Here is a 21608-nt window from a genome sequence, read left to right as displayed (position 1 = left end):
CTCTAGCCCCATGCCCGGAGGCTCCCCGCTCCACTTTGCATCAGCAGCAGCACACTCGCTTCTTCGTGGGTTCCCCTCCAAGTATCCCGAACTGGATTATCCCAGCTGCTTCACCCGAATTGCAGACAAATGGGTTGTTCAGGCAACATCCTCAGAGCAACCTTCTGCCTCTGGGTGTTATCTGAGGTTGAGCAGCCCCTCTGTGAGGGTGCCCAGGAGGCTCTCCCTTTTCTGAGGCTTGCTCTCACAGACCTCTGGCAGGTTACATTTTCCTGCTCTAAGTTCCAGTTGACACTGAACATGCTCTTAGCTTTAAGGAGAGCTTATCCAGGCTTAGATAAACTTCCCCAGCAACGGGCTGGCCCATTTCTCTGCTAGGAGTTAGTCTCAGACGAGCTTTCGGTATCTTACAAGGGTGCGGATCCTCTTGCGGCTCACTTACGGTTTCCCCGAGGAGCTTTCTGCTTTCACCCCTTGGCAGACGGGGTTTCAGTGCTAGTTTGTGCTCTGACAGTGCCGTTTCTCCAGGGCAGGATTCCCATATGGTGAGCTGGAGGCCATTACACTTTTGTTGTAGGATACGCTTCATGTTCTTGCGCCCTTGTTGTGTCTTACCTTAGGAAATAAACCTACTTGGCTTTCCCCACTTAGTCTCACCCGTCTACGCCTGGGATGTACCGCCCTCCTTCAGAGGTCGGAAGGGTGCTTTCTCACACATTTGTGGGCCCAGGTACCTACAGAGCGTCTCTAGCTCCGTCTGTGTTTTCACCAGTGCTGTGTCTCTGCAATACGTGGTAGAGCTATCTCACAGCGCATAGAGCTGTCTCAGAGCCCACATCGTCCCAGGAAGACTCCACCTTCCAGACCTTTGTCTGCATGAAGGCAAAACCAGCCTGGAGCTACCCACTTTCAGAAATCCCAGCAGATGAAGAAGAGTATCCCAAGTATCCAAAGCATCTGCACAGGGTTGGTGGACATGGGACCTCTAAGAGACTCACAGCCTCCTGAGGCAGCAACAGGAGGCCCAGGAAAAAGCCAAGAGCAGCTCGGATGGGACTAGATGCTTGTGCAGGTAAATGAAGTGTGTCCTAGTCAGCACAGCAGCAGGTGCCCAGGAAGAGGGGGGCTGAGCTGTTCTCCAAGCTCCTTCGCTGCAGTGGGAGGTTAATTAATCCCTATTAACTGTCTGGGAGCAGAGACACGGGGCTCACGCTGGCACAGTTCTATTCTAGGTGTCTTGATCTACATGGCGGTATCTTACATCTCACCCTGCTTGGCCTTTGCATGGTGGGATGAGGAACAGAAGAGGAGCTTGCTTTGTATGTCAAGTGAAATGATCAAACAAGGTCGGTTTGGATTTGTTGGGAGATTTGGGAAGTTATTTGTCAGCAAATTCAGCTCACCCTGCCACATGAAGACCAGCCATGGGGTTCACCATGGGGTGAACAGCAGCTGGGTCAGCTTCAGCCTCCCCCAAAGGACAGAGGTGTCATAGCAAGGCCACCTGAGTCCTCTCCTCCGTAATATGCCTCTCCCTGCAGATCTCTGTGTGCTTTAGAGCCATGAAGAAAGTAAGACTCACCTCATTCCCCACCCCAGGCCCCTAAGAACAGGGCTTAAATCTCTTGGTTCCCACCTGTGGACCTTGTGACCCTTCCTCCCAAAGCTCCCGGCCCTCAGCTGGTTATTTGCCTAGGAAGCTCATGCAGAGAGGCTGGATTTCCCTCTAGCTGCCACCCGGCCAAATACTCCCACTGGTGGCATTTTTGCCGGTTCAGTGCTAACCTTCACCCCGGAGATGGATGCGTTGCAGCCGGATGTTTCTCAGGAGCTGATGTAGCTTTTGGAAATGTTTCTGGGGTGGAAGGCAGGCTAAACATAAAAAATATTCATCTCTAGCCTCCTCAGGAGAAGTGTTCTGATACGTGAAAGCTACTGATAAAGTTGTCTGGGTTTTGAGGGATTTTTGTTTTTTTTCCTTCTCTAGAGTGAAGCAGGGTGGAAAGAAAGAAAGGGCATAAACAATTAAGTAAAATCAGGAAATAGAGCATAGGCAGGACGTGGCTGCAGTGACATTCGGCAAAGAGTCATAAACATCTGGAATAAGTTACTGCACACAGCAACCCAAGCAGAGTCTAAACAAGTGCAAGACGTTACCACATTTCTGTCTGGAAAAAGGAGTGGTTAAGGAGAAGAGAATAGCTTGGAAGGTGGGAGAAAGATAAAGCGACTAAGGGGCCGGCGGGCCGGTCTCGATCGACGGGCACCAGTGTGCTCCTCAGGCAGGCTCAGAGTCGGCCGCCGTGGCGCGATCGCTTCCAAAGGCGGCCACCGAAAAAAACAATCACGGCCCGCCACTCTCGCACGGCGCTAGGTGCACGATAATAAAAAGCACCGCTCCAATTTGGGGGCGAGGAGACGAGGGGCAGACGGGCTCCAAAGTCCCGTCCCACCGCCCCGCTGGGCCTTGGAGCGCCGCTCGGCCCCGCGGGCGCTGGGGGGACGTCGGCTCGGGACCCCCCCGCCCCGGTCTAGGTCGGCTCTGCCCCGGTTTGCTCAGTGGGAGACGCGCCCGGTGGGAACACGGGGGAAATATTTGGGTGGGTTGGGGGCGAGCTTCCCAGCGGTGGGAAAAGCAGCGCGGGGTGAAGGCGTGCCCCGCGTTTCGGGTCCCAGGGAGCAGAGGATGCGGCGCGGTGGCGCGGTTGGGTCCCGTAGCAAGGCGCCCCCTAAAATCACGGCTCTGGCTTAAAAATCACGGGCTCCTTTGCCTTGCCCGAAGGAGCCGCGTTTATCACGTTTCCCACCCGCGCAGCGGGGGCCGAGAGGCTCGGTCCCGTGTACAAAATCATGCCCGGAGCCTGATGGCACCCTTACGACTCCCCAAACTGCCCTTTTCCCACCCCAAAACACCCCTCCAGAGCGGGAAGCGGGATCCCCCGCCGCAAAGCCAACGATGGCGCACGAAGCCCCACGGCCAAAAAAACCTGCGTGGGGGAGGGGGGGGTCACCACCCTGCACCCACTTCTGCTTGCGGGTTTTGTGGGGGGGGGGAGGCGCGCCCTGCCCCGCTGGGCCGCCGTGGGAAAAACCGCGGGCGCGCGCGTCGGGGCGGCGGCGCGCGTGGGAGCGCGGTCGCGCGTGGGGGGGCGGCGGCGGCGCGGCGCGGGGTCCTGTCTCTTTAAAGGGCCAGACGCGGCCCCATCTGATGCGGCGGCTCCAATCAGGAGCCCTTGGGCTCTTGGCAGCCGGAGCCGCCGCGGCTCCGCATTCCTCCGTCTTCCTAAAAGGGGCTAACATGGCGATGGGCAGGATGAGGTGAAGAAGCGAGGAAGGGGGTGGGGGGGGGAAGGAGGAGGACCAGGAGAAAAAAAAAAAAAAAACCCAAAAAAAAACAAAGAGAAAAGAAAGAAAGAAAGGGGGGGGAAAAAAAAAAAAAGAAAGAAAAGAGGGGCAGGGGGGATGCAAGCAGGGCTGGCAGCGGCGGCGCGGTAATCTCCTCCCCTCCTCACCCCCCCCACCTCCGAAAAGGCAAAAAAAAAAAAAAAAAAAGGCCAAAAAAAAAAAAGCCAGCAAAAAAAAAAAAAAAGGCAAAAAAAAAAAAAAAAGAGCAACCAACCCAGCAAACCACCCAACCCAACATTTCTTTTTTTTTCATGGAGAGCAAAAACCCCAGGCAAGCGGAGGAGGACCGGGACTCCTTTGCGCGGAGACCTTTGCATCAAAATGGTAGAGCTTGCAACCCCCTCCTTATTTATTTATTTATTTATTTTTATTTTTTCCCTTTCCTTGTTTTTTTTTTTTTTTTACCCTCCCCCCCTCCTTCTTCTTCCTCCCCCCCCCCCCCCCCCCGCCGTGCTTTCTCGCGCTCCCGGGGCTTTGCTGACTTTGCAAAGGCCTCCGAAACTTGCCCCAACCCTTGCAAGGGCGGCGGAGGTGGAGGTGGGGGTGGCGGCTGCATGGGCGAGCTCGCGGGCATGCTGCATCGGCGCGGGGGGTCCCGCGTGGGGCGCGGAGGGCGGGGGGGGGGGGCGGGGGTCCCGCGTGGGAGGGGGGCGGCGGGGGGGGAAGTTGGTGGTGCAAACCGTGCCCGCACGCCCCATGCGATGGGCCGGGGCTTTTCATTGCAAAAATAGGGGCGGGCCGCGGAGGGGGGAGGAGGGGAGCGGCGTGGGTGCGCCCACCCCACGGAAATAGGGAGCATTGTGCACGAAATTGCGAAAGGCGGGGGGGGGGGGGAGGAAAAGCAATCCACACGCAGGCCTTTCGCCCCCCCCCCCCCGCCGGCGGTGTCGGGTCGGGGGGGGGGTCACGGGGGTGGTGGTGGTGGGTGCTCGGTGCAAGGGGGGAGCCCTGGGGTTCAGGGGTGCGTGGGGGAGCCCCCCCCCCCACCTCCGCGGCTGCCCGGGGCCGCCCGAGCGGGAAAGTTTGGGTGGCGGCGGGGTGGCCGGGGGGGTTTGTCGGGGCGGGCGAGCGGCCCCTTGGGTTTCCCGGATGGCTCCGTCATTTTGCTCGTTGCTGCTGCCCTCGCCGTGCCCTGGCCCGGGAAAGGGCCCCGCCGGCCGCGCGTACGCGTGCCTGCCTACATGCGCGTGCAGAGGTGTGTGGGGGCACATATATATCCGTACATACGTGTGTGTACCTATCCGCGTATCGGCCTTGGCCAGGTGAGGAAGCAAGCGCCCGTTTCTGCGCGGGCGGACGGGCAGCATCGCGCGAGCCGCCCGCCGCTCCGGCCCTCTCCCCCCATCTCCTACTCCGAAGTTACGGTGCGGCGTAATGCACCGAGTAACCCGAGCGGCTTTGCGCATACGGGGAGAAAGCGCTGGGTCCGGACGTCGTAACAAAGCGGGCGCCGCGAAAGTTGGGCGGTGGAAAACCTTTGCTTGGTGCCCCCGCCGCGCGCAAGGGACGGGGAAGTGGGGGGGGGCGGAAAAAATTTCTTTGGCCGGGGAGAAATCCTTGGAAGGGCCTGAAGGGTTTATGCGTGTTGACGCTTTTTTTTTTTTAAATTTCTTAATATTTCTGGACCGGTTGCGCTCGCTGCAAGTGATTCGGCTCGAACGCTTCGATGTCGGAGTTTTTCTCGAGCGAGCCGGCTCGGCTTAAGTAACCCAGGAGCCTTGAAGGCGGGGGGGGGTGCCGCAATCTCGCCTTCCCATTCGGCTCAGGGTGCGAGGAATCAGCGTTCGACTACGGGAAGGCGGCGGAGCGCACGGGTGCGATTTCCCCCCCCCCACCACCACCACCCCGCTCTGGTGCATTTAAACCTTTTCTTTTCATTTATTTGTTTCCCTCCCCAGCGAGGACGGGGGACGCGGCGCCGGCCGAGCCGAAACCGCTCTCAGCCCGGTTGAAGTTTCCCTTGCCACGGATGAGCTCAGGGTCCGGCCGGGTACCAGGCGCGCGGGCGGCATCGGTCCCCTGCCCGTTGCAGGGACGGGGGGGGGGGGGGGTCTCGGCGGGCGACAAGGCGATGGGCCGAGCGGACCCGCGCGCGTGTGGTTTTTATCCCCGTTTCCTATGGAAACAAGGCGGCGGCGAGGAGGAGGAGGGCTCGCCCCCGGCGGCGCGGGGTGCAGCCCGGCACGGCCCCCCCAGCCGGCACGGGGCAAGGAGGGCCAAGGGCCGACGCTCCGTCGCCGCAGGTGGCCCTGCGGCTTGTCCCTGCCGAGCCCGGAGATGAGGAAGCCGCTGCGTCCGGGAAGGACCGGTCTTTGCCGCGTCGATGTTTGGCAAAAGAGGACGGAGCGCAAGAGGGGACGTGGCGGTGCGGGTGTGATGGGTAGAGTAGTTAATTCCGGTAAATTGTCTCTTTTTTTTTTTTTGTTTTTTTTTTAATGATTATTCTGTGCTTTTTGCAGTTGCCTGCAGCGAGACTGTACGGAGCAAGGGGCTGTTAACACCCCGTCTGATTTAAAGTCTTTCTTTCCCAACTGCTGGGCAGTCGAGACAAAAAATAAGCCGTTTTAGTGCACATTTATAAAAACATTAAACTGTTGGGCAGGGAGGATGGGCAGGCCGGGGGAGCACAGACGGCCCTTCCCGAAGACCCCTCTGCAGGGAAGGGAAACCTCATGTGCGCAGGCAGGTGGGAACCCACGGATGAGGCCGGTTTCAGGATCCGGGCAGCTGGAAATGGGAAATGTCTCTAGGGTCACTGCTTCAAGGACAAGCACCGTCCAAGAGCAGTGGCGGATGCGGTGCAGAGCGAGCGTCATCGCTGATACGGGTGAGTCAGTCCCCTTGAAAGCGTTGGGTGAGGGTGAAATCCGTGGTGATAAATGGTGCTGGGGTTGAGAGACTGCTGCTGTGGACCAGAAGGTCCTACAGCGTCCGCCCGGCCCGGGCAAAGCGCGCAGGCATGAATGGCATGTCCAGTCCCAGGCTGCGTCCAGGGGTCTGGGAAACGCTGTGCTGAACCTTTACCACCCTAGCAGTTTTGTGGTCTGGAGCCGGGTTAGAAAATGATATATTTTTAGCTGCCGGAGAGCAGATCTCAGCAGTCGCTGCCTCCTGGATCTAATCAGAGTTGGGTTTGGACAAACCTTGGAGGTGTCGAAACAGAAACCGCGGCTGGATTTTTAACTTTCCTCTTGAAACGGGTTGAGTAACGCTGACTGTCTCCAGCCGCAAAGCCGGCGATGAGCAGGGGCTTGAAGGCAATGGCTCCCCGTTCCCCTTGGAGAGCAGAGATGGACAACCCGTGTGGAGACGGCACGTGGCATGCCAGGGAGGCAACGCCGAGCCCCAAAACCAAACCGCTAGCCAGGGACACGTTAGACCTTGCCGAATCTTCTCCGCCTTCCTCCGCTGTCCTGCTTCGTCTCATCTTTTCCTTCTGCTTTTCTCCTCTTTGCTGGGGACTGTGCGCCGGGCCGCAGTGAGTACCGGACGCCTTCAGTGCTCCCGAGGGTCTCACTTGGGCTGGGGCCATGTTAGCAGGCCCAATGGTGAAGGACAACTCCATTGACATCCTTCACGTCGGCTCAGCAGGTCCCTCTTCCTGCTGGAGGTGATGAGAAATGATGAACAACGGCCATCTGAGTGTTGCCCTGTCTTCTGCTTGCTGGAAAGGTCTTGGCTCGTCGTTGCCTCTCGAAGCTCTAGCAGTTAATCCCACCTGAGGAAAAGGGGAAGAGAAAGCTGATTTGTGGGGTTCTCAGCACCTCTCGTAGCTGTTGTGAGCCTGGGGGCACGTAAGACCAAAGGAGATGCGGCAGACCTACGTGGTCCATGGGGGACACAGCGTGGCTAAATCAGGCACCTGGAGATGGTTGGCTGCCACGGCGGCGTCAGAAAGTCCTGCCCTTCCTAGGTGAGATGCTTCGACGCGTGACATACCCACTGCTTCCAGTGATGCCATCCAGTGATGCCATGGCGTGATGGGTTGGAGGAGATGGCCAGTTTGGATATATTTAACCACCTCAGTTGGTAGGTGGGTGGATGCCAGGAAATCGCTGCTCGGAGAAGTCCAAACGCCGGGGTGTTCACGTGCTCCTCGTCCAGCGTTTTGAGTTCACTGAGGTGCTCCTCCGGGAAGCCCCACTCCCCCTGATAGGGATCTATCCCGTCCTGCTTGTGGCCGGCAATGAAAGATCCCATGGCCAAAAGCAGCCAGTGAGGCTACGTGGAGCCATGCCAAACCCACGGACCAGGGCCGTGCCGGCTGGAGCGCCAAGGATCGGAGACGCCGCCTTGCTGTGCCGACCAAATTCAGTGAAGCCCAGGGGGATGCTTTGTGCATCGGTTAATGCTGCGTTTGTGTCAGCGTTTTTTCATGATTTCTGGCTCTTTCTTTCTGTTACGCGGAGAGATCCAGAGATGCCGGGCTCTCCTGGCTGGACCGGTGGTGGGGGACGTCCCTGCTGTGGTCCCGAGGACATCCCTCAGGTCTCATCTACAGGGAAGGGGGAACCCTGCAGCCTTCCTCTCCCAAAGCATCATGTTTGCACCCTCCTCTTTGCACTGCTAACCTCTGTTGTGGGTGCCTCCGTGGCCTTTTTAGCGCTCCCTGCTCATTTTGGTCCTGGGGTGGTTGTATCAGCCACCAAAGCAGCAGCAGACCCGGCAAGTGGTGCTTCCCATGGGGAAGGCACACGGGATGGAGATGGTGAGGTCCTCCCTCCTGCCAGATGGCGTGGGGTAGAGCCGGGACCTCCGCCCGGCCTGGTTCTGGTACCAAGAAAATGATTTCTGGACGAAAAGGTTGGTTTAGACCAAGCTGGGGCCGGATTAGCCCTTATGGGGCCCAGAAGAGCCAGGGGGAGGTTTGCAGCCATGGCCAAGAGGGTATCTCCTGGCCTGGGGGCTGGTGGGCTCCTGCACCACGGGGGCCCACGTCCTCGCCACATGACCTGGTGTCCTCAGGACCAGCTTTGCGTTGTCCCCTTTCTTCTCCCCCTTGCCGGTGCTGGGCTGGCTGCCGGAGAGAGGTGCTGGCCACCTCCAGCAGCCCCTGGGCCGGCCGCCGAGCGAGCGAGCAGCTCGTGCTGGCCCGTGCCGCGCGGGGCCGGCCCCTGGCGCCGGCGCCTGGCCCGTGGCCCAGGCAAGGAGGTTAGTGCTGGGTTTTGTCCTCGTTTCCTCCGTCGCTCTTCTCTCCGCTTGTTTTCCACGGGCCGGGGCGAGCGAGCCGGGGTCCTTCCTCCTTCCTGGGGCTGGCGCTGGCCAAATTTGCGTCGTCTTGCGTCGCGGCGGAGGTTGATGCAACGTGGGGATTTTGCCCCCGTTTTGCTCCTTCGGCACCGGCCGCGAGCGAGGCAGGAAGGCAGGCGTCTGCGGCGTCACCTCCGCCTTGGAGATGTCCCCCAGGATGCATCCTGTGTGGGCTCAACCTCCACCAGCTGTCTTCTCCAGGCTGAGGGACCATTGCTCGGGCTGCTGCCAGCTTTGTCGTCTTTGTTTCCAAAAAGTCACCCTTGTGCAGCTCGAAAAATCAGTTTGCTGTCCCCAGGTGCTACCCAGCATGCGCTGCTCCTCCTGCTGTCCAGGAGGACGGGTGCTCGAAGGAAGGTCACCCCAGCTGGTGGGTTTGGTACCCTCAGAGGCAGGTTGCAGCCTGGGGCCGGGTCCACTCCGTTAAGAGCATGCTGGAGATGTGCGTGGCCGGACAGTGGTGGACCTGCTCCCAGACATCTCCTCCCTCCTTCCAGTCGCCGTTAGGTACCTAAAGCTGCTGTCAGCGCGTCTTCAACCTCTTCTTCTGTAGACCCAAAACTCTGGCACGTCTGGGTCACGTTTGCTGCGTCTCTGACTTGTTCTCCTCCGTTGGCTTTGCGTTCGGTCCTCTTTCTTGAAGGGTCTTGAAAGGTCTTGAAAGGTCCATCTTTCTTGAAGCGCGCAGCCCAAAACGGGAGGAAGAGTCGGTGCGTCTGCAGGGCTGCAGCTGGGGGCAGCCTGGGCCGTCCTCAGCGCGCGGGCGGGCGGCACGTCGAGACGTCCTGCAGCGGGACAACGGGAGGACACCCGCCCCGGGCGGCCGAGGAGGAAGCGCGGACGGGGCGAAGGCCGAGCAGAGCCGCGGACCCGGCGCTGCCAAAAAGCCTCTCTGTGGCTTCGCTGCCGGGGCCGCCGGCGCGAAAGCAAAGGAGAAAAATACACCGAGCAGCTGGCGAGCGGACAGGGTTTTTTGGGTGGGTTTTTTTGTGTGTATGCGTGTTTTGGGGGTTTTTATTTTTTTTTCCGAGGGGGGGTTGGAATATATATATATATATATATATATATATATATATATATATATAAAAAAATAAATAGCCGGCAGTCGGCGTTAACCCTGCGCGGGGCCCGCCGGCGGAAAGCCGGCGCCCCGCCGCCGCTCCGCCTCCGGCTCTGCAGCCCGTTTTCCCCCCAAAGCCGCCTCCGGAGCAGCCGGCGGGAAGGGGAGAGGCCGGCTGGAGCCGAATCCCAGGCTTTTCCCCCCCCTCCCGCCTCCCTCCCCACCCTCCGGCTTCCCTTAACCAGGCCTCCGGGCTTGGCTGTCGCCGGGGACCCCCCCCTTGCTTCGCGCCTCCTCCTCCTCCTCCTCCTCCTCCTCGGCGGCAGCGGCTTGCCGGCTGGAAAACGGATCGGCACACGCATCCTGCCTCGGTTTCCCCATCCGCACGCCGTCCCCCCCCCCCCCAAAACGCCGGGGCTGTCCCCCCTGGGCTCGGCCGCATCTCGGACGTGGGGCTGCAATCCCGGCGCTGCGTCCGCGGCGAGGCGGGAAGGTTTTTCCCCGGCCGGCCGGCTGGCTGAGACCGAGCGACTCGTTGCACCCGTCGCTCCCCCAGCGCGTCCGAGCCGGCCCGGCGCCTCGGCCTCCGTTTCTTCTGCGCAGCGAGCCGCCGGGCTGACGTTGCGAGCGGCGTCCGGCGAGCGCCTTTGCAGGCGGCGTCTCGGCCCAGCTATTGTTTTTGCCCTTCCTGCTTGTTTTTCCTGACGGCCCTCCCCGAATTAAACGAGAACAACCTTTTTTTTTATTATTATTATTATTTTTATTTTTCCTTCCCCCCGCTCCCCATCCCTCCAACACCCCTCCAAAATGCATTAAACAGCCCGGCGAGCGCATCCCCCCCCCCGCCCCCCCCAGGAGGATCCCGGCGCGCGATTTTCCCACGCTCCCGGCAAAGGTTTTTCCCGGGGCCGGGGACAGGTAGCGCCGCGAATCGGTCACCCCCCCCCCCTCCAACTTTGGCAGCTTTTCGCCCCGGAGAAGAGCGCGGGAAGCGATGGGAGCGCTCGGGCCGGCGGCCGGATAAATAACGCTAAGCAAGAGCGAGCGAGAAGTGGGTTTCCCCCCCCCCCCCCCCAAGGTGTCGGAGGAGAGGCGAGAAAATCTGGGATTGCGCCGGGGGGGGAAAAAAAAAAAGAAGAAGAAGAAAAAAAAAAAGCTGTAATAAAGCGCAGGCGACGCGCGTGAGCCTTGCAAGAAAATCCCTGCCGGGGCCGCAGCCGGCTTTGACGCCTCCGCCGTCGCTCCTGGGCTCCAGCCTCCTCCTCCTCCTCCTCCTCCTCGGCGGCCTGGCTGCGGGGGCCGCGCGGGCCCCTTCGGCGACGGCCGTCTGCCCCGCCGGGATTGTTTCGCCAGCGGCCGGTTGTCGCCTTTATTCGGGTGAGCGGGGAGGAAGCTGCGAGCGGGGGCAGAAGGGGCGCGAAAGCAGCCGCGCCGGCGGCACAAGCGGTCCAGGCTTGCGTGGGAGCCGCTCCGGCTCGGGCTCCTCTCGGCGGCGTTAGCGGGGATGCCTCCTGCTTTTCTCCTCCCCCCCACCCCGCTGCCCGCCACCTCCGCTTTCTCGTGGGATCCGTGGGGAAAAATTTGTAGCTTTGGCTGAATTTAGGGTTTTTTTTTTTTTTTTTTGGTGCTGGTTTTCCTTATTTTCCCGCGCTCAGGAAAAGACCGAACGGGTCCCCGGGCGGGAGAAAAGCGCCGGGTCGGCTTGGGCCAACGCCGTCTCCCGTCGAAACCGCCGGAGTCGGGGCGGACGGCTCAGGGAGGGGAAGGTTGTTTTTTTTTTGGGGGGAGGGCTTTACTGTTTTTTTTGCCCGTTGCCTTGCCCTGGCGTCGCGTGCTGGCGGCGGCCGGAGCCGCCGGAGCGGGGGGATGCGCCGGCGTCCCGGCTCCGCTCCGCAGCGCCGGCAGCATCTGATAGCAATAAAGAGCAAACGTCCCGCTGCCGAGCGAGGGCTGAAGTCAGCGGCGGGACGGGGCCAAGGCACGCGCTGCCCCTGCCGACGCTGGGACCCATTAGAGGCGCCTTGGCAGCCCCACGATTTTTGGGGGGGTGGAGGAGTGGAGGGGAGAGCCCGCTCGCCGAAACGCAGCCGTCCGAAGCGGGAAAAAAAAAAAAACAAAAAAAAACCCTCTTTCTTTTGGAGCCTGGCGACGCGGGGAAGCCACCTTGGCCCGACACCTAATGCCAAAAATAAAAATAGCTCGGTGCGGGGCTGGCAGGCCTCGGTGCAGTTTTGCAGCGGAAAGCGGGATGCCTCGCTTGTGCACGCGCCAGGGTGCAACACGGCGCTTTGGAGAAGGGCTGAGATTCCCGGGAACGAACGGGGAGCGCGGGACCCGGCGCTGTCGCGGGGCTCGGTGTCCGACGGCAGGGGCCGGCCGCCGTCACGGACACACTTCTGCAGCATCCTCCTCCTTCCCGTGCAGCTTGAGGCTGCCTTTGGTCTCTCTCTTTGTATCTGTATGTACAGATACATAAAAGACTTGTTTTTTTTCCCAGCATGGGAAGATGCAGGGATCTTGCTGGGGGGGGGGGTTGCGCTCGGCGGCAGCCGTAGGGGCCGAACCGAGCCAAGCTGCCGACCGCCGTCTGTCGCTCCGAGGCTACGGGCGGACAGGACCGAGTCAGACGGGCCGAAAACGCCCTTTTTATTATTTGCACTTCTTTTTATTTTTATTTTTTTTTGCTTTGTTGCCTTTGCCTTAAAAAAGGGAGAAGGACAAGCAGAACGCGTCTGGCGGGAGGTCACGCGTTGATCGAAACCTGCCGTTTTTTCCCCCCAGAAAAGGATGCCGGCCGCGCTATCCCTTTTGAGCAGGAGGCACGGTGGAAATCCCTGGCCTGGCAGGTCGGGCGCCTCTGCCGCCGATCTGCGCTGCAGCCTTGGTCACGTCCCCCAGTACCGGGGGGAAACGTGCATTAACGGAGAGGCAGGGATGGACCCGCTCCGTCTCTGTCGAGGCGGGAGGGTCCGGGCCGGGGTCGGGGGCAGAGGGACGAGGAGGCTACGATGCCGGAGAGGTCGGCGCCCTGGAAAATGTTGAATTAAACCATTCGGCAGATGCAGCTTGGGAGGTATCGACGGTTTGCAGCGCTTCCCAGCCTGGGGCTGCTTCTCCCGTGCTGCTTCGTGACTTTAATTTTTCCAGGTGGTGCTTTTGCCTCGGGCGATTTAAACAAGGGGGGGGGGGGGGAAAGAGAAGAGGACTGATGAGGGCTACTAACGGCATGCACGCGGTGTAATTTGGTAATTGCTTTTCAAAGGTGCCTAAGCGTGACGGGCAGGAGCGGGAGCTGCCGGGGCAGGTCGGAGAGGTGCCGGGCGCTCGCGTTGGAGCGGCGCGGAGGTCTGCGCCAGCGGGAAACCTCTGCTGGCCGCTGCACGGGGGACCGAACCGGTGGGGAGGGTCTTTGTCCCGCAGCGTGTTGCAGAGGCGGCTTTCGGACCCGCCGGCTGGGGCACGTGGGCAGGCAGGACCTGATGCGACCCACCGGCAGCTGCAGGAGCTGGCGTGAGGGGTGGAGAATGACTGAAATCCCAATTTTAGCCAAGCCACAGGGATGCATGGTGGGCATGCATGGGACAGACCCGTGCGTCCCCCGTCTGTCGGGCTTGGATGGCCCCGTTGGAGCTGGCGGGAGCCACCAGCCCCGGGGCGTTTCTCTAGGTGCTCGGCGCAGGCGCACGTCCCTGGCAACGTCGTGGGTTTTTGGGTCTGGTGCAGCTTTGCTGTTTTTGGGAAGTGCCCCACCGCCCTCCCAAGCTCAAGGCACGTGTGCGGGGGAATCAACAGCACGTGATCCTTCGGTGAGCCACGTCGCTGGCATCGTGTGCAGCAACAGCGTGTCGCTGCAGGTCGTTGCCTGCAGGGTGGCGTAGACACCCTTGGCCACGGATACGGCTGGGAAGCGGCGCGGGAGAGGACAGGACTGCTCTGAAGGTGGCTGATCCATGGCACATACCACCAGCCACCGGAGACGGCTCCAAGGCTGCGAGCTGCCCATCAGCAGAGCTTGTGGTCTTTCTCGGGCTCCCCTGTGCCCTGCTGGTCCCACCAGGCTCGGGGGCCTCCTTGGCAGCAGCCCTGCCAGGAGGGTTAGTGAGGGCTGCACCTCATCTGTACCTTGCTAATGAGCCCGGGGATGACCCCGCTGGCAAGCATGTGTTGGGGTTGGGAGGGAATGGCTTCCTCATCACTGGTCATGGCTTGGCAGGAGGCCTCATCTTGGATTTCTACGCCCTCTTTGAAGCCACTCAGCCACGTGGAAGTAGCTTAAGGTGGCACAGATGTCCTCAAAGAGGAAAACAGTGGCAGCCCCAGTTGCCTAAAGCATTTCCTTGGCCGATCTTAGGAGCTACCCTTGATTTGGTGAGAACCTGTTAGTCTGATCCCTCATCATCCAGCTACCATCTCACGTGCACCTTTTAGCCCTTTCTTGGTTGGGGTCTTCGGCAGCCAAGTGTGAATTGTAACTAGTATCTATATTGGTTTCCTAGTGTTGGGTTATTGCTGATGTCTTGCATTGCTGCTGTCCCGCTTTGCAGTGGAGCTGTGATAGGAGAGCGTGGCAGCAAACGCAGGTCATGCTGGCTGCGTTGCACAAGTGACGGATGAAAGCTCTCAGCCTCTTCCAAAATCCCTCTTTTGCACCCCAGAGATGCCTCTTGCTTTCTTTGGTGTCATCTTATCCATATGTATTTTGCCAGCGTCTCACATCTGGGGTTTGAGTGATTGCTCCGAGCCTCCTCAGCTCTATTTGAGGCCAAGGAGAAGTTGCTGCCATGTGTGTTTGTTGCTCAGTGTCCATGGTGACATGGGGCTGGCATCCCCCTCTCCGTCCCAAGGGGGAATGGGGATCTGCTTTCCCATAAAACACCCCCGTGTGTGTCCCCAGGCCTTGGCCACTTTAACGAATGGCTTCTGTGGTGGAGTTAGTCTGCAGTTCCTCTTGCTGTCCCTGGAAGGGATAGCAGGCTTGCAGAGGGGATGTAGGCAAGTCCCCGTGTCACCCTTGCCAGTCTGTGTGTTAAGTTTTCTCTCCTCTCGTTGACTGGACTCAAGAAGGTGGTTGGAGTTTCTCAGTGGGGTTCTCTGACCACAGGGCTGGCTGGTCTCTGGCGTACCTGGTCTCCGAGCTGAGCTATGTGGAGAAGGGAAGGTGGGATGGCGGGACGGGTGTTTTCATGGGAGAGGGGCTGTTCTGAACTGCTTTATTTCTTTTCTCCTTGCAGCTGATAGTTGAAAAGACAACTGACTACCCTTCGGCTGAGTACTCCCTGGTGGAGGATGTAGCCCTCCACTTCACGTGTTTGATGGACAGACTGAATGAGCAGCGCCTCTTTCAGCCGGACCTGTGCGACGTGGACATCGTGCTGGTGCAGCAGAAGAGCATCTTCCCAGCGCACAAGGGGGTCCTCGCCGCCTACAGTCAGTTCTTCCACTCTCTCTTCACCCAGAACAAGCAGCTGCAGCGCGTGGAGCTGTCACTGGAGGCCCTGACCTCGCAAGGCCTCCAGCAGATCCTCAACTTCATCTACACCTCCAAGCTGCTGGTCAACTCCTGCAATGTGCAGGACGTGCTGAACGCGGCCGCCGTGCTGCAGATGAACAACATCGCCTCCTCCTGCCAGGACCTCCTTGACACCCGGTCCCTGAGCCTGGCCATGGCCAGCGACATGGCCCTGCCTCCCGAGGGCTGTGCCAACACCGTCCCCCCACCCTACTACTGTGAGATCAAGCAAGAGGTGGATGCCCCGCACCCCAAGATCTATGCGCGGGAAGGCAATGACCCCTACTCAGTGCGCGTGGAGGACGGGGCAGGTGGTGGGACGCTCCCTGCTGTGCCGGCCAAGCAGTACTACAAGGAGGAGAAGGACGGCGGTCCAGCCGCTGTCTGTAAAATGGAAGGCGAGGAGTCTGAGGAGGACCTGGACAGCCAGGGCTCGTACAACCGGGAGCAGATCATCGTGGAGGTGAACCTCAACAACCAGACTCTCAACGTCTCCAAAGGGACGGAGGGGAAGCCGGCCGCCAGCGAGGCTGCTGTTGCGGCTGCTGCGGCCATGGGACGGCCTGATGGCGATGGGCGCGACACTGAGGAGGACGGGGAAGAAGAGAATGAGGAAGGGGAGGAGGAGGAGGAGGAGGAGGAGGATGCAGAGGTGGAGGAGGAGGAGGAAGATCACAGTGAGGAGGAAGACTTAGAGGAGACAACGGAAGAAGAGGAAGAGGAAGATGATGATGAAGATGCATCGGAGGTGAAAAGAGAAAAGAGCGGACAGCCCCGCAGAGCCAGCCGAGCACCCAAAGCCACCAAATCTGCCATGGCCACCAGGTCCCAGGAGATGGCCAAGGTGGAAGAAGAGGAGGAGGAGGAAGAGGAAGGCCAGCGAGGGAGGAAGAGGAAGAAGGAGCAGGATGGGTTGGGCCAGAAGGTGAAGCTGGAGGAGAAGCAGCACTACCCATGCAAGAAGTGCCCCCGAGTCTTCAACAACCGCTGGTACCTGGAGAAGCACATGAACGTGACACACAGCCGCATGCAGATCTGCGACAAATGTGGGAAGCGCTTCCTGCTCGAGAGCGAGTTGCTCCTGCACCACCAGACTGACTGCGAGAAGAACATCCAGGTGAGATACCCCTGGGGACATCCCAACTCAGCCCCCCCACCAGCCCACGGCAGGGGACCCCAATGCCCAAAGAGCACTTGTGACCTTCTTGAGGGCCATAGAGCCTAGCACCATCTCGAGGGTATTTTGGATGAGGCATGGCAGGGTGGAGATGACCTTGGTTTTCGCATGACCTGAATTTGGGGGGCTAGCAGTGGGGAACAGAGCTGGGCGTCGCGGGTGGCGGTTATGGAGCCTCAGTGCTGTCACGGGACAGAAACGCAGCCCTGTCGAGGCTGGAGAAGCTGTCGTGGTTGGGGAGTCATTTTTCTTCAAGTGTGTTCAGGTAATCTGGGTAAAACCTTGCAAGCCCCTAATGGAGACACTCCAGCCATTTTTATTCCAGCTTAAACCCGTTTAGCTTAATTTAAAGATTTGCTGACATAAGTTAAAATGGTTTTAATCATCAGCCTTGCGCATTAGTGAATTTCCAAACGAAGTGAACACGCTGGGAAATCCTTGCTTCGCTCAGGCTAGGTGTGGCCTTCACCTAACACTTTAATTAGATCCAGATCTGGACTTTCAGAGCAAGTTGGTTAAAGCAGCACAACCTTTCTGGGCCAGACAAGCTTTAGTTTTTTTCCATGGAAAGGAATTTGTTGACGTGCCATTGCACTGCGGCACTGCAGGTGACCCAAAGCGGTCAGGAGCCAGGAAAAGTTTGATTTATTCTCTGCTTCCCTGAGCACGCTACAGGCATCCTGGTGGAACAGCAAAACTATGTGTTCCTTCAAAATCCTGCAGCTAATCTTCTAATCCCTGTTGGACTCTTCTGCATGACGCTGTCACTGCTAATAAAAAAAATTATAACCTCCCGGAGAGCTTCACGTATGACCCTTGCAGTGGCCAAAGGATCTAATTGTAAATGAACTCAGCTCTGATCCTCTAGCCCGTGTTGATGAAGTGACAGTGCAGTTGGAGCTCTCGACCCCGTAGGACCTGAATTTAATGGATAATGAAATAGCAGATCATGGCGTTGGACGTGAGGGCAATGCAGAGGTGTGAGCGATTTTGTGTAAGGCAGGGTGATCCTAAGCATCAGCTCGTAGCTGGGGGCAGCGTCAGCGTCGTGAAAGGGAGCTGTGTCCTGTGTGCTCCTAATGTTGCTATTGCTTGGAGACACAGGTTGCGTTTGTGTTTCGGAGGTGCCAGGAGATGTTTCTTCCGTGAGTTGCTCCCGTCCGCTCACTGTGGCAAGGACTTCCATTGGTTAAGTGCACGTTGTGTCAAATAATTGTTTTGTGATTTTTTCCAGCTTGTAATGCCCCCAGGTCTTGTAGGGACGGCCCTTGGGGGAGCTTCTTCCTTCCTCTTACGATTTGATACCCATCTGCCACGTACCCTCTTGGTCAGTACTTTTCCAAGCTGCGGGATGCGGATGGATATATTCGTTTCTCCTGTAGGAGCCATTCCAAATCTCTGCTCGTCCTCGTCCTACTTCTCTGTACTTTTCCTGGTTTCACTGAATCTTTTTCTGAAGTTGGATGCCGAGACCTTTTCCCGGGCATTTCTGAATACGATGAACTGCAGCTGCCTACGTGGTGACCTCCCTCCATGGAGAACGTGGATCATTAGCTCTCTTTTAGTCATGCATTTTTGTTTTAGAAGTAGAAGACACATTCACTTTGCTTGCTCTGACAGTATTGAATGTCTTTATCAATATGGCATGGAATTACAGCTGGACAGTGAAGGAAATGGCATTTTTCTGGCTCTATACCTCCAATGAGCAGCATTTATGTTCTATTTCTAAGCACATATTTATCTGCGGAAGGACTTTTCCCTCTTACAGAATCACAGAATCACATTTACCCCATGGCTCTGCAGCTTAAGACCCTATGGGGAGAGACAATACTGAATATTTTCACAGAGCCAGGTAGCCTCTATCTTCCTTGCCAATGTGGTGCTGCTACCTTTGAAGGTCTTGAATATATCCGTCAAAAAGGATTTCCCCCGACTCTTTCCCAATAAACCATTTTTATCATAATGTTGTTCTTTCTTAGAGTTTCCATCGCATTGCCAGGATGACAGGAGTACGTGCTTCCTCACATGCCCTCTGGAGCCCATTTTTTAGAGAAATTGGTGTCAGGTGTTCTGCCCTCTGATCCTCCAATGCCAACACAAGTCTTCAGCTGCCTGGTGCACATCTCAGTGAAGGGCTGAGCTGCTCCTTGCTTGGGCTCTTTCGGGAAGTTTGCATGAATGCCGTTCGGGTCCGGGGGCTCTCATTCGCAGATTTGCCCCAAAATCTCTCCCGAAACGCTTCTGACTTTTGCCCACGTGAAAATGGGGACCTCGCACCACGACTTCATTTCCTTTGAAGGTTTCTCGTGCACTGCCACCATCTGCAGCCCCTGGCCTCCTTCATGGGCTTCCTGCTTCTGCTGCCTGAAAAAAAAAGGATTTATTGTTTGCTTTTGTGCCTTTATCAAGTCTCTCAAAATCTTTCTTGGCCTGCTTTAGTGTGATTTTCCTCTTAACTTGCCAGACTTTATCTTTTTTTTTTCTTCTTTTTCCCATCATTTTGATATTACTTCACTGTTTCTGGATGCTGCTTTCTTTGTTTGAATAGCCTCTTTCACCATGGAGCATTCAATGCCTAGAGATTTTGAGTTGCTCTGATACACTTTGCTGACTGACCTCATTTAACTCTGAGCTTTTTAGTATATCACTCTTTTCAATGTGTCCTCTATTTCTGTTCAGTCTTTTCTACGTAAGTTGTACCTACTGTCGCAGGATGCTGGTTATCCTCCCTACCCAAGCATCTGTACGTCCACATTTCACCTAGACCCAGACATTCCCCTTCCTCCGCTTTATCTCCTGGCTGCCTGGTGGGTACGTAGATGTGGATCCTCATTGGGTTGAATTTTCCCGCTTTGCACCGAGCTCTGCTCCCTCTCCTCCCTGCTATTTCCTATTAGCGTTTCGCCAGCTTCTACCATCTCCTTGCTCCACGATACGGGGGTTTGCCCTGGAGGATGCTTGGTCCGAACCCGTGCACTCTCCTACCCCGACGCTTTCCCTCTCCCTTTAGTTTCAAAATTTCCCTGCGGCCTTTTTAATTTGAAGTAGAGGAAAAGTCTTCTCAATGTGTCTTTGATACCAAACGCGGGTCCTTGGTTTGTCCTGAAATGCCTCTTAAAGCAGAAATAAAACTGTTCGGATCCATAGAAATCTCACGTAGACACCGTAAAACTCAGAGCACTGTTCATGTTAATGTTCAAGCACTCCGAGATTAAGAAACCAAGCGCTGGGAATGCCTCTGTCACCCTAATTTTGCCTCTTAAGCACCTAAATTTAAATAGAGAGGGGGAGATACTGTGTCTAGGTGGCATAATGCACAGTATCGCAGCCTCAGCTTCTTGCAGGACCGTCGGCCACACACGGCCCTCACTCTCGCACGTTGCCCCAAGCAGGGAGCTCCCCACCAGCTTCGTGCCAAGTGGTCGGGTCGTCTGGACTCCAGAAAGGCTCGAAACCCCAAAATAGCTTTACCTCCAGCTAGAATATTCCTAGCCCCTCTCTGCCGTGTGGATTTTAAGTTGAGCTCATGCCGCAGTCGCGCAAGGATCCTCTTTCGCCCTCTCTCCTCTCCCTCACGTAAAACGCGGGAGGTTTTTCGTTTGCTACCTGTTGGGTTGCATTGATACTGGCAAACAGCGGAAAAGTTGCTGGAGGAGAACAGTGAAAAAAGAATTGGCATGCATTTGCACCCATAAAAACACGTGGAGCAAGCCAGTCTGAAGAAACCGTAGTCATATGGGTCTATGTTTAAAAGCTGTACTGCAGCATATGCCAGAGGGAGGGAAATTCGGCATCGTGGAGGCAAGCACAGTGCCAGCAGCACTTTACTCTTTAGGGCTTAGTTTCAGCCCGAGTTGCCATTTCTCCCAGGAAGAACTTGCAGAGAAATATTTAGCTTTGCTGGAATGGAAGCAAATCTATGCTGCGGCTTTCTAGGTGAAACTTTGTACGTGCTTAAGAACGTGGCTCCGTGGTCTTCAGTTGGCTGTGTGGACTGTTTCTCGGGGAGAGTAATTTCCCAAGGCGGTAGGCAACCCTTTTTGTGTGCTTGAGGAGAAAACGAGGGGCTCGGGGCTTGAGACCTGTGGTTGGTCCCCAATGCCATCACGGTCCCCGTGTGACACCCTTACGCTGGAGGGTAAGATACTTTCAGAAAACTAATTTTTCTCTAGAGTAAATATCAATAGTATCTACTGAAGACCAAAGTTGCACTATCTACCCTAGCTTGGGTGTCTCGTTGGTTCAACGTGCTTTGCAGCCATCTTCTAACATGTGAAAAGGTTTCTTGAATGTAATGTCTAAATGGTATGAAAGCATAAAAGTCCAAGCTGGGAATAGGGCTCTAGGGCGTGAGCTACTGTTTATGCAAGTTTTATGCATCCATTCGTGGAAAGGCTGCGGCCTTCCCTGAAAATACATCACCCCTCTTCCCGTCTGATGGAGAGACAGTTGAGTTTGGGAGTTTTTGAGGTGACAAGGTCTGTAGCAAACTTCATTATTATTTTCTTAGCTTTATTAGTTTCTTAGCTTTATTAGATTATCAGATTAGATTATTAGTTTCTTAGCTTTAGTTGTTTACAAGGTTAGGTTTTGTAATGGCCTTCCTTTTCAAAATTTTCTCCTTTTTTATCAGAAGAAAATAGAATAACTTGGCCGTTTTAAAACTGACAAAGTCGAAATATTGGCAAAACCTCGATATTTGTCAGAACAAAACATTTGATCAGGCCTGAAGGGAAACATGTCTTGGACTCGTCATAAATGCCGCAAGCTGGTTTCCACCTCGTGCAGCCTCTGTGGCCCAATTTTTCCCCTCGCCTTACTCACCTCTCTCATTGCAGTGTGTGACGTGCGGGAAGGGGTTCAAGAAGCTCTGGTCGCTCCATGAGCACAACAAAATTGTCCACGGCTACGCGGAGAAGAAGTTCTCCTGCGAGATCTGCGAGAAGAAGTTCTACACGATGGCCCACGTGCGGAAACACATGGTTGGTGAGTGCGGGAGGCGGTGGGACGCGCCAGCGCTGGGCTCCAGCACTCAGCCACGCCGCGGCCATAGGAAGTGTCGTTTACTTGTTTTACAAGCATCATCGTTTACTTACTGATTACTAGATCCTTCTGACCTCACCTGAGGTCCCTGGTCACCCTCAACTCTCTGGCGCCCAGAGGGACAGGCACCTCTGGAGAGCAGCTCAGGTCTTGGTGCCTTTAGT

At 57.0% G+C, this 21608-nt stretch overlaps 1 protein-coding gene across 3 annotated transcripts in view; it reads left to right on the top strand.

Annotated features, from left to right (window-relative positions):
• Nucleotides 1–3236: 3236 nt before the first annotated feature.
• The window catches only part of ZBTB47 (zinc finger and BTB domain containing 47), a 26374-nt gene continuing 8002 nt past the window's right edge, over nucleotides 3237–21608 (top strand). The window contains exons 1-3 of one of the 3 annotated variants that reach the window (XM_068934106.1): nucleotides 3237–3729; nucleotides 14947–16341; nucleotides 21240–21387. In XM_068934106.1, coding sequence (XP_068790207.1) covers nucleotides 3727–3729; nucleotides 14947–16341; nucleotides 21240–21387 — 1546 coding nt within the window. In that variant the 5' untranslated portion in view covers nucleotides 3237–3726. Of the gene's footprint in view, nucleotides 3730–3852; nucleotides 3943–14946; nucleotides 16342–21239; nucleotides 21388–21608 lie in introns of those variants that run through there. The other 2 variants (XM_068934108.1, XM_068934107.1) reach the window with 2 other exon arrangements.

This window comes from Struthio camelus, chromosome 2 (genome assembly GCF_040807025.1).
Source record: "Struthio camelus isolate bStrCam1 chromosome 2, bStrCam1.hap1, whole genome shotgun sequence".
Classification (NCBI taxonomy): domain Eukaryota; kingdom Metazoa; phylum Chordata; class Aves; order Struthioniformes; family Struthionidae; genus Struthio; species Struthio camelus.
The sequence above is the reverse complement of the archived record's forward strand: the minus strand, read 5'-3'. Positions and strand labels throughout refer to the sequence as shown.